General features: G+C 38.1%; 1 protein-coding gene across 9 annotated transcripts in view; it reads left to right on the top strand.

Moving 5' to 3' along the window:
- The window catches only part of RALGAPA2 (Ral GTPase activating protein catalytic subunit alpha 2), a 320,348-nt gene that overhangs the window by 220,861 nt on the left and 88,750 nt on the right, over positions 1 to 10,737 (top strand). For all 9 annotated transcript variants that reach the window (XR_011996989.1, XR_011996990.1, XM_072736512.1 and 6 more), the window contains one exon: positions 1,025 to 1,183. Coding sequence is in view for 7 of the 9 variants with exons in the window: in XM_072736512.1 (XP_072592613.1) it covers positions 1,025 to 1,183 (159 nt within the window). In the remaining 2 variants the exon portion in view is untranslated. The remainder of the gene's footprint in view (positions 1 to 1,024; positions 1,184 to 10,737) is intronic.

The raw sequence follows: 10,737 nt of genomic DNA, 5'->3' as shown, positions 1-10,737 counted from the left end.
GACCTTCAGCAAGAGTGTTCTTGCATCTGAAAAGCTCGGACCGGGAGGAAGTCTCAAAGAGACTCTTCCTTGGAGGCATGCTAAGCCCTCCACAGACCCGCTGAGGTCTCTGACTTGTTTTTGGACTTTATGGCCTTTTTGTCAATAAAATGACCAAAACAATGGGCTACCCTATTTGAGCTGTGACAGTACAGTTGGCTTTTGGGGATGACTTAGATGGCCATGAGCAGGAGAAATGGCACAGAGTTAGAGGCCCCAGCCCAGATCTCCATACCCACTCTGCTACTCACTGATTTCACACCTTGGTCAGGTGGTGCCTTTGTCTTCCTGAGACCCATCTCCTCCCTGTCAGATAACACAAAGATGATGTCATCTGCCTAAGAGTTAGTGGAAAGATTAAAGGAAACAATCCATGTGAATATCCTTTGTATTTAGTAAGGCACTCTCTGAATGCTAATCAAGTGTTCTTATTAAATTTATGTAATATTATTTCTTAGACAAAGGTAATTTAATACACACTTTTTCTTAAAGCTTTGTCACAAATCTAGTTTTTATACATTTGGTAACAATTGTGTTAAAGTGGCATTTGGTCTCATATTCATATTTTTTTCTTAATAACCATTGAATTAAAGAGTCTTATGAAGCCCTATTGTAATATGGAATAAAAGGCTAATGTCATTCGTTAATTGTTTGGAGACATGCTCAGCAATATAAAGCAAAAGGCTTTAATACAAGAGTAAAATTTAATTTAAAAAAATTCTTGAAAAGGTCTTGACCCCTTCCCGCCATAATGTACCTGCCATGTTTATATGCATCATCTCAGTGCCCATGTATTTCATAGAAAGTGAGCAGTGTTTTCATGTGCTTGTGTCTTTTAAATCCTCGTAGAAGACAGTGGTATCATACCTTTTTTTAGTAGTGAAATATTTTTGCCTCTGAGTATTATAATTCAATTTGTAAGCCACGACCCCTCATAAACTGCTGTTATCACTCTGATTAATAAAGAGCCAATTGGCCATTGCAGCTCCGTCACTTGGGGAACGACGAGGTCCACATCGTCTGGTCTGAACACTCCAGGGATTACCGCAGGGGCATTATCCCGACCGCCTTTGGAGACGTTTCAATCATTATTTACCCAGTGAAGAATCACATGTTCTTTATCGCAATCACAAAGAAACCTGAGGTACGTTTTCACCTGTTAGGTACGCTCTGACATATAGCATTTGCCATATGATTAACTGTTTTTGAAAAACGATGTTATAAATATGTTAAAGGGGACTTTTTTCCAACTGGTGCATGTCTCACATGTATCTGAATTACACCTGCTATATGGAAATTCAGTATGAATTGGGATTTTCAGAGTATCTTTCCTCAAGAATACAGAATTCTGTATTTGTATTACAAGACTCTTTGGAAATTATAGTGTGAAGACATTAATGGTATTTTAAATGTTTTGAATTTAAATTTTTTTTTTAATTTTAAAAAATGGTGATTTCAAATTTGGAACACATGGATTAATAATAATAAGAGTTGAATGAACCCCGTGTCACATCTAGCATTTTGTGGATGGCTGTGGGTATAGAATTTGACCTTGCGTGACAGACAGGCAGTGCTCACTGAGCCTCCGACTGCCACTAATAGGGGTCAATCCTGAAGGATTGCGGGCATGGCCGTGAAGAAGGCTAGGCCTCTGCAGCACAGCCCACCCATGTGATGATTTTTAACAATTGAAGCACCTTGCCACAGAATCAGTGCAGCCACATCAGTTGGTATTGATCATGGAAATGGCGGGAACAATCCAGTGGTTCTGTGCCGTGTACTACATTGGCTATGGCTATGGTTTTGATCCTTGCCATGTCTTTAGTGGTATTTCAGCAGTGCTTTATATAGTGACTTGTTTTTGTGTTGGAATTATTAATAGGAGGGTTTGTTTCTAAGTTTTGAATTAAACGTGTAGCATAGTTAAGTCACTCCTCAAGAAAATGACTTTGTGCTCTGGGTTGATATTAAGTGTAATTTTCATTTTCATTCCAAATTACTCTCTCAAAGGAGCTAAAAGTTACTATTCTAAATACTCTCTATTTTTGAGCTTTAAAATAATAATAATAATAATAGATAACCGAGATTTCCTGGGATTTATAACAAAATCTAAAGTGTTAAAGTCCTGCAGATTAAATGAGCTAAGAAGTGAAAGGCACTTCGAACAGTGGCTGGCTCAGAATAAAAGCCATTTAAGTGGTAATTGTTGTGTTGTTATATTACTCTTACTAGTACCTTTTTGGTTACAGTCACTACCATGCAAATAGAATAAATAATGAGCCATTTCTCAGACTAGGCATAGCGTGGGTCACCTCCTGAATTGAGAAAAGCCCCACTCTGGCTGGTGAGAAGCCTGACATAAAGGGAACCCTCTTTTCTATTCAGGGAGTGGAGTGATGAAGCCACAAGTTCTTTATACTAAATATTTGCGTTATCTTTGATTCATGTCTTTGTGCATGTGTAAAGTTTTCACCCGTGTAAGAAAATGGCTTTGAGTGTTAATAACATTTGTGTTTGTCCAGGAAGAACACTAATTTTAAGAATTAAGCTGAAAATGTTGATGTTAGACAACCAACAGATTTAGTGCCCTATAGCTTCCAAATCTGCAAAATGTGGTTCTTTAATATTTAGTATGGATTAACTGACTTTATTAGTTCATTTTCAACATGGCCCTCTAAAATGTCACTTACCATCCTAAAAATGTCACCTTTATTTTTTTGTAATGAGTAGAGAACATGAAAGGTATTTTAGTTCACAGTGTGAAAGTGACACTTCTAACTTTCTTAAAAAGTGATTTTTTAAAAGATATTACACTTTTAATGCATTAAACAAGTATTAACATACCTTTTCAAAATTTCTTTAGAAAATGTATGTAAGTTTTATAAATTTGGTCATAAATTTTGATAGATGAATTGAGCAAATCGCTGTCTTAATATTTCAATTCAAAAAGCCTAAAGGGAAGAAGAGAATAATGGCCAACTGGAAATTTAGTGTTATCCCCACATTTAAAGTACAAACCATTACAATGTAATAAAATTAATCCAGACATTTCCAGGGCAAGTGTGGCTGACCTTTTGTTCACCAACCACTGACCCCAGGGTGAATGCAAGAGGCTTGTGGAGGGAAAGTCTGTTTGTTTGGCTTCAGTCCCTGGTATTTAAATTGCATTCCCTAATCAAATGAAAAGGCTGTCCTCTCTATCAGGTTACAGAATCCATGGCAACATTTGGCCTTTTATATCCATAATGTTAGCCTTTTTGTTTGCATCTAAGTAGAGACACCTGGAGCAATGTTAACATTAACCGATTTAGCATTAATAGCTTCATTATATAAGAATTTCTGATCAGATAGCTGTTACTTTTGTTATATTGCTTCAGCTTGTATTGTTGTCATTTTTTATCTCCCTGCTTGGCAACCAGGCAATGATTTGCAAATTTTTTTTGTCTTGATTAATTAAGCAATATAATTATCAGTAACCGTGATGCAGTCTTTGCTCAACAAAGCTTCTGAGAGAAAACAATGGTAAGTCTGTTAGTATGAATGCATTCCACGCGTCCCAGATGCATGAGGATATTATGGACAATGAGGGGAAAGGCCGCCTGTGAGCGAGGACAAAGGGTGCCACGCAGACTCGACACACTGCACATACCGCCAGGGACATGCTGCGGGCTCCCTGGGACACAGACGCCTCGTTAGATTACAGCTAGTCAGCAGAGATTAATTCTCAGCCATTTGGTCCAATAATTTACCCATTCCCCAGTCTTTTAACTAGTGCTCCTCACTGTGGAAGTAAAGGCTTTGTACTCAAAAGGTTTATTTAACCTTGCCTACTTTTAGGGATCTCCACTAAAATCGTTATTTTTGCTTAGAAACTGTAGTGACACAGCTGCTTGAAGCTGGGGAATATTTCTTTGGAGGAGGAGAGGATTATGCACAAGTTTTGTGAATTATAGGTAGAGTCAAAAGCATTCTTTTAGCACCTGTATATTTCATGTGAATATAGTATGACTCTGGTCTAAGTACATTTATTTTACTGGTCTCTGGGCAGCCATACTTCTCTGAGAATAATTTTAATCCTTTTTTAGGAGGGGGGAAAAAAACCTCATCAGTACACAAAAGTCCTGCTCATTGGATAGAGTCATGCATATTCAAATTGTACTTTCATTCACTCCGCCTCATTAATAGCGTATGTAATAATGTAGGGCTATTTGTAATACAAGCTCCCAGGCAGCATTGCTTCCAAGTCCTTTGAAATTTAACATATTTCGCTTTCTCATTCCATACACCTCCCTTAAATATACAAATCATGTGCCTGGCAGAGTCCGCCTCCTCTTAATAATACACAGCATTTGCAAAATGGTATGTTGAAGAAATGTGGGTTTGCTGTGTGAGCACAGAAAACCCTCACATCTGAGAGCATCTGCTCACTTCTTGAGGTTTTTATTGACCTTTGTATAAAATAAATATTAGTGTGTTCAGTGACATGATTTCATTGTGAAATTATTTTCAAAAATAAGTTTGTCCCTGTAAATATTGACAGTCTTTGGTCATGGAAAAGAAATGTGCTATTGTCAGATTGCTAGGGATTTTTTATTTCTACTTTTATTACTAAGTCAGTAGTCAGGGAAGACTTGCATATAGAGCAGAACATGAGTGCTTGAAACGGTTTGTTTAAATGCCCAGTTCTGTAGAAAAGGGGTTCATAAAGCTTCCATATTGCCATGTTGCTTTTCTTTTTTCAACAACTAAAAACAATCTGGAGGATTAGAATATTTGCTTTTTTATGTATTTGTGAAGGTAGGCTTTAGTGTTTCTGTCGTGTTTACCTGCAGGCACGTTAGTGACCGTCTAGCAGAGCAGACATGCTGAAGCAGCCTTGACTGGGTGCAGTAAAGACAAGAGAAGCTAAGAGTCCTCCTTGTCACCTCCACCAGAATGTCAGTTTTATAAGTGAAAGACATGTTAATATCCTCCAGACTCTCCTTACTTGGCCGTGGTAGATATGGGCATGGGAGAAAAATGGATGATTCAGTCATTTCTGAGAAGTGCAGGCAGGAAAGAATGCTAGGATAGAACGCAGGACACCACTGTGCTGCCACAGTGGGTATGGGTGTCTCTTAATTTCTTTGGACTTTTATTTCCTCAGGTGTAGCATTCAGGCTGGGGCCTAAGTCCTCTGCTGTCCTTTTCAGGAATTCTAAGTGCCCCTTTAAGACAATGGCCTGTTTGACTCTCCTGTTCCTAGATGCCCCTCCTTTCCTCCCTAAGCCACCCCAACTCACCAGGTTGCTGTCAAGGTGGTATTTGTCTCCCTTGCAGCCTCAGCAACTACTGCAAGTATGTCAGTGTGTGAGTGTGTGTGTATGTGTGTGTGTGTGTGCCCACTAGCCCAGGAGCTTCACCTGGAGCCAGTGCCCAGAAATGCTGGTTAAGGCTGATGTACCAGAAATCACAAAAGCATTTGCCCATGTAAGGCAAAGAATAGCCGGTATTGGCAGCTGTGTTTGAAAGGAAATCTTCTACTAGTGTGGCTTCATTATATGTGGAGTATGTTTGACCTCAATGTGGTTATGGAAATTTCTTTTTATTTCATATATGTAATTTTCTTACCTATTTATCTCGACCCCAACCAAATAACCTTTTTCAGATTAAGGCATATCCTTTAAAATATTCTGGGAAATTCTCAGGGAAAGTAAGTTGTTAACTTTTGAATATGTGAAGAATCATTTATTCTAAAAGATAATAAAAAATACTGAATAACCAGAATTTACTAAAAGGCATTATTTTTTTTAAGATTTTATTTTTTTAAGTAATCTCTACACCCTACATGGAGCTTGAACTTACAACCCTGAGATCAGTCATCACATGCTTTACTGACTGGCCAGCCAGGTACCCCAAAAATATGTTATCAAAAATGTATTGCTGAGATATATTGTTTTGGGAATTTATTATTATTGTTATTGGAGGTTTTTTTTAGTAAAGGAATGACATTAAGAACTTTGTGAAAGGCAACTGTCATCTGCAGATTTATATCAAAAACAAATCTCTTCTCTAATTCATTGCCACTCCTAATTAAAGGAATTCCCTGGATACAAGGGATTTATATTATTTCTTTTGTCCAGTTTTTGAAAGACTGAGTCACCTACAAGCAGTTGCCAAAGAATAATAAAGAACATTTATTTATAAGATAAGCTCCAATACAGATGGAAAAAAAAAATCTATAGCCTATTATTAACTCCAAGCTCCCGTTTTATCCTTTACAACAATTTGGCTATTGAGAATTCTTTCTCCATTGATTTGCCTCAAAAGTTGACATTGTTTTCCTTTTTTTTCAGTTGGCCTTTGATATATAGATCATTCTCTCTTTTTTGCCTTATCCTCCCTCCCTTGGCAGTCAGAGCCAGCCTGTGTAAATGTACACTGAGTGGCAAATGGTAGAGCTCGCTTTGTGTTAGAAATCAGGACCGTTCTCATCCTCTACCTCTGAGCTGCCTCGGTAGGAAGGGCCTTCTGTCCAAGAGACAGGGCGTGTTCTCCTGATTTTTCCATTAGGGTGTCAGAAGCACACAGAATTCCTCTGTGAGAAGGAAACAAGGCCCACTGTCCACCACTGAGAATTTCTCCTGAAAGGTATACTTTGTGTTACTTGAAATCCATTAGGTTGTTGTTTGTTGTTGTGGAGGTTTTGTTGTCTGATTTTCTTCATGTGTACTTCTATTATAGCTCATCTCACTGATTATGGACTGCTTTTAGGGTAAGTCATAGGAAGAAATGCACTTACTATTTTAAGATAGGAAGAAGGGGTTATTCTTTCTTATTTGTTGGTTGTCATTGTTGCCTAGATTAGGCAACTCTGAATAACTTTCGACTATGAATAGCTCCTTGATATTCCTCTCTACCCTGACGCCAGGAGTACTGTCATAAGGGGGAGATGCTCATTATTTTTCATAATTAGTAAAAGTAACAGTTTCATCCTTCTTTGCTCCTTGTCTAACTATTCCTCTGTGCTCTAGGTGCTAATCTCAAAATAGGTTTAGTCAGTCTTTGCAGGTTTTACGTTTCTGTGTTTTAACTGTGGACCCTTTTTTCAAACACATCAAACGAATTAAAAGGTGTAGCACCAGAAGCCTGCTCAAGGCCCTAGGACCACACTGTTAACCCTTTCATCCTGGCCTTTCGGGCATCTCCATGAAGCGAAAAGACAGACCATCATGACAGGTTTTATTCTAGAAATGTGCAGGGGGACAAAAGATTTGGTTAGTGTCCAGTGGTCCGAGCCTTGGGAGCCAGAGGCCTTCTCTCAGTCATTCAAGCAATGCATCTATTGAGGCTGCTTCATGCCAGATATGTGGCAAAGACCTGTGGTCTCATACTCCTGGTTTTTACTAAGGGAGTTTTACTAAGGGAGACAGCCAACTAGTAAGTAAATAAATGGTTGAACTAGAGACTTTCAGATAGGAGCTTTGGTGTTATAAAGAAAATAAAACAGAGTGATAGGATGGATAAGAATGAAGCTGCTTTAATTCACGTAAGGGGAATCCTTGTTTCCAGTACAGCATGTAGGGAGCTTAGAAGTCATCACCACCATCCTAATGACATGAAAAGCTGAACAAACTGAGAATCAGCAGCTCTTCTTTGAGCCATCAGAGACTTAAAGTTAAAAAGAAAATTGCCACCCCCCAAACAGAAGAGACAGACAGATAACAGAATCATAACTTGCCATAGTAGAAGCCCAGGAACAGAAACCCCTGGGAACCAATAACAAGGTAGGAAAATGTCAACAGTAGTTGATCAGTTGCTGGAGGCTCCCTGTACACAAATCTGAGAGTTAGAGTCAAGAGGGGCCTGGTCTTTGGGAGACCCCCCACACACACACATACTTTTGTGTGTTTTCCCTCAAGGAGCCCTACCACTTTCTCACAAGGAGGATGGGGCAGGGGGAACCCTCGTGCTTCAGCAGAGGGTGGGGAAAGAAGCCATTTTGAGATAAACCTGGAGCATTCTGTTCTTCTTAACCAGCCCTATCCTCAAGAGGAAGTGTTTTACCAGAGCTGTTACCTAGTGGAAGAGGAAGCACCCAACTTAAGCTCCCTCTAGCTTTGCTGTTCTCACCTAAAGGGAAAGTGGGAGGACACAGAAAAACAAAAACTAAGAAGCACTTATGAAGGTCACAGCCTAGAGATCCAGGCTCACTGAAACACTGAGACCTGATCATAGATCAGATCATAGGTCTGTGGAACTTCTCTCCCATGCCATATCACTATATCAAAAGGACTTTTGTCAAGTAACAACTGAAAGAACTACATATCTAAGACCTTATTTAAGGGAGACAACAAGGTAGACAAAAACATGGGAATCAGAAAATAAGCACAGTCTAACTCCAAGAGAGACACACATAAAGCCTCGCACTAAAGGCCTATTGACTTCAGTTCCTTTTATGTGGTATATTATGTTCAGCTTTCAACAAAAAACTACAAGGCATACTAAAGGTAAAAAACAAACAAAAAACAACCAGCTTGAAGAGACAGAACAAACATCAGAATCAGACCCAGATTTGGCAGAGATTTTGAAATTATCAGACCAGGAATTTAAAATAACTATGATTAACATGTTAAGCGTTATAATAGAAAGAGTGTGGACAGCATGCAAGAAGAGACAACTAGTGTAGCAGAGAGATGCAAACTCCCAAGAAAGAATTAAAAGGATGGGATGCCTGGGTGGCTTGGCAGTTGAGCGTCTGCCTTCCACTCAGGGTGTGATCCTGGATCCGGGGATTGAGTCCCACATCGGGCTTCCTGCATGGAACCTACTCCCTCTGCCTATGTTTCTACCTCTCTCTCTGTGTCTTTCATGAATAAATGAATAAAATATTTTTTTAAAAAAGAATTAAAAGGAAATGCTAGAAATATAAAACACTGTAACAGAAATGAAGCATACCTTTGATGAACTCATCAATCAGCTGGACAACTGGGGAAAGGAACTGTGAGCTTGAAGATAAATCAGTAGAAACCTGATTTCTATGATTTCTGAAGAGAAGTCAATGGTAATACCTATGAAATGCAAATGGAAAAAAGGATGAAAAACATGAACAAAACCTTTAAGACCTATGGGACAGTTGTAAAAGGTATAATACACACCTAATGGCAATACTAAGAGGAAAAGAAAGGACTAAAAAAAATATTTGAAATTATAATTAAGTATGTTATGTATTTTTAATATGTAATTTTAATATACATGAGAATTTCTCAAATTAATGACAGATACCAAACTACAACTCCAGGAAGCATAGAAAATACCAAGTAGGATAAATTCTAAAATATCTATACCTAGATATATTACATTCAAACTATGCGTTATAAACTGAATGTTGGTGCCCCTGTCCCCAGAATTTATTTTTTGAAACATAACCCCAGTATGATGGTATTTGGAGATAGGGCCTTTGGGAGATGATTAGGTCATCAGGGTAAAGCCCTCAGAAAAGAAATTAGTTATAAAAGAGAGCCCAGAGTACTCCCTTGACCACTTCCTCCAAGTGAGGGCACAGAAACAGCCATCTATGAACCAGGTAGCAAGCTCTCACAAGATATCAGGTTTCCTGACATCTTAATCTTGGACTTCCCAGCCTCCAGAACTGTTAGAAATAAATTTCTGTTGTTGTAAGCTACCCAATGTATGATACATTCTTATAGCAGCCCAAACAGATTAAGACACTACCAAAAATCAAAAACAAAGGGAAAAATCTTGAAAGAAACCAGAGTTTTAAAGTAACTATAGAGGAGCAAGGATAGGTATTACCGTTGACTTCTCTTCAGAAATCATAGAAGCAAGAAGCAATTTGATTAAAGTGTTAAGAGAGAGAAACCAACATAGAATTCTGTATCCTTCAAAAGTGAAGGAAAAAAATATTTTTTCAGACAAATAAAACTTAGGAAATTTGTGGCCAGTAGAGCTGCCTTGCAAGAAATGTTAAAGTAAATTCATCAAAAAGAAGGAAAATGATATAGATCAGAAATACAAATCTACTTTTAAAAGGAAAAGTTTTAGAGAAGAAATAAGGTAAATGGAATCTTTAATTTTTCTTATTCCTAATTGATCTAACAGATAACAGTTTGTTCCAAATAATAATAGCAACCATGTATTCAATGATTGGATAAATAATGAATGACAGCAGTATTATGAGGATGGAATTAAAGAATTGACAATACCCTGTTGTAAGGTACTTGTACTACCTGTGGAGTGGAATAGTGCTGTTTGAAAGAGGACTTGGATTAGTTACAAATGTATATGTCAAACTCAAGAACAGTCACTAAAAAAAGTAAAAAAAAATAAATTAAAAAATTAAAAGTTATGAATATGCTAAGAAAAGAGAAAAACTGGAATTATATAAATGCTCAATTAAAATTAGAGAAGGCACGGGGTGCCTGAGTGGCACAGTAAGTTAAGTGTCCCACTCTTGGTTTCAGCTCAGATCATGATCTTGTGTTTTGAGATTGAGCTCCATGTCAGGCAGGAGGGAACCTGCTTAAGATTCTCTTTCTCTCCCTCCGTCCGCCTTCCTCACTTATGCATGTGCTCTCTCAAAAAAAAAAAAAAAGAGAGAGAAAGCAGGAAAAGAATAGGAAGGGACAAGAGGAACAAATGAAATCTACTAACAGACCTGATGGATAGTAATCTAACTATATCAGTCATTACATTACA

This window comes from Vulpes vulpes, chromosome 14, assembly GCF_048418805.1.
Source record: "Vulpes vulpes isolate BD-2025 chromosome 14, VulVul3, whole genome shotgun sequence".
Classification (NCBI taxonomy): Eukaryota; Metazoa; Chordata; class Mammalia; order Carnivora; family Canidae; genus Vulpes; species Vulpes vulpes.
This window is presented reverse-complemented; position numbering and strand designations above follow the sequence as displayed.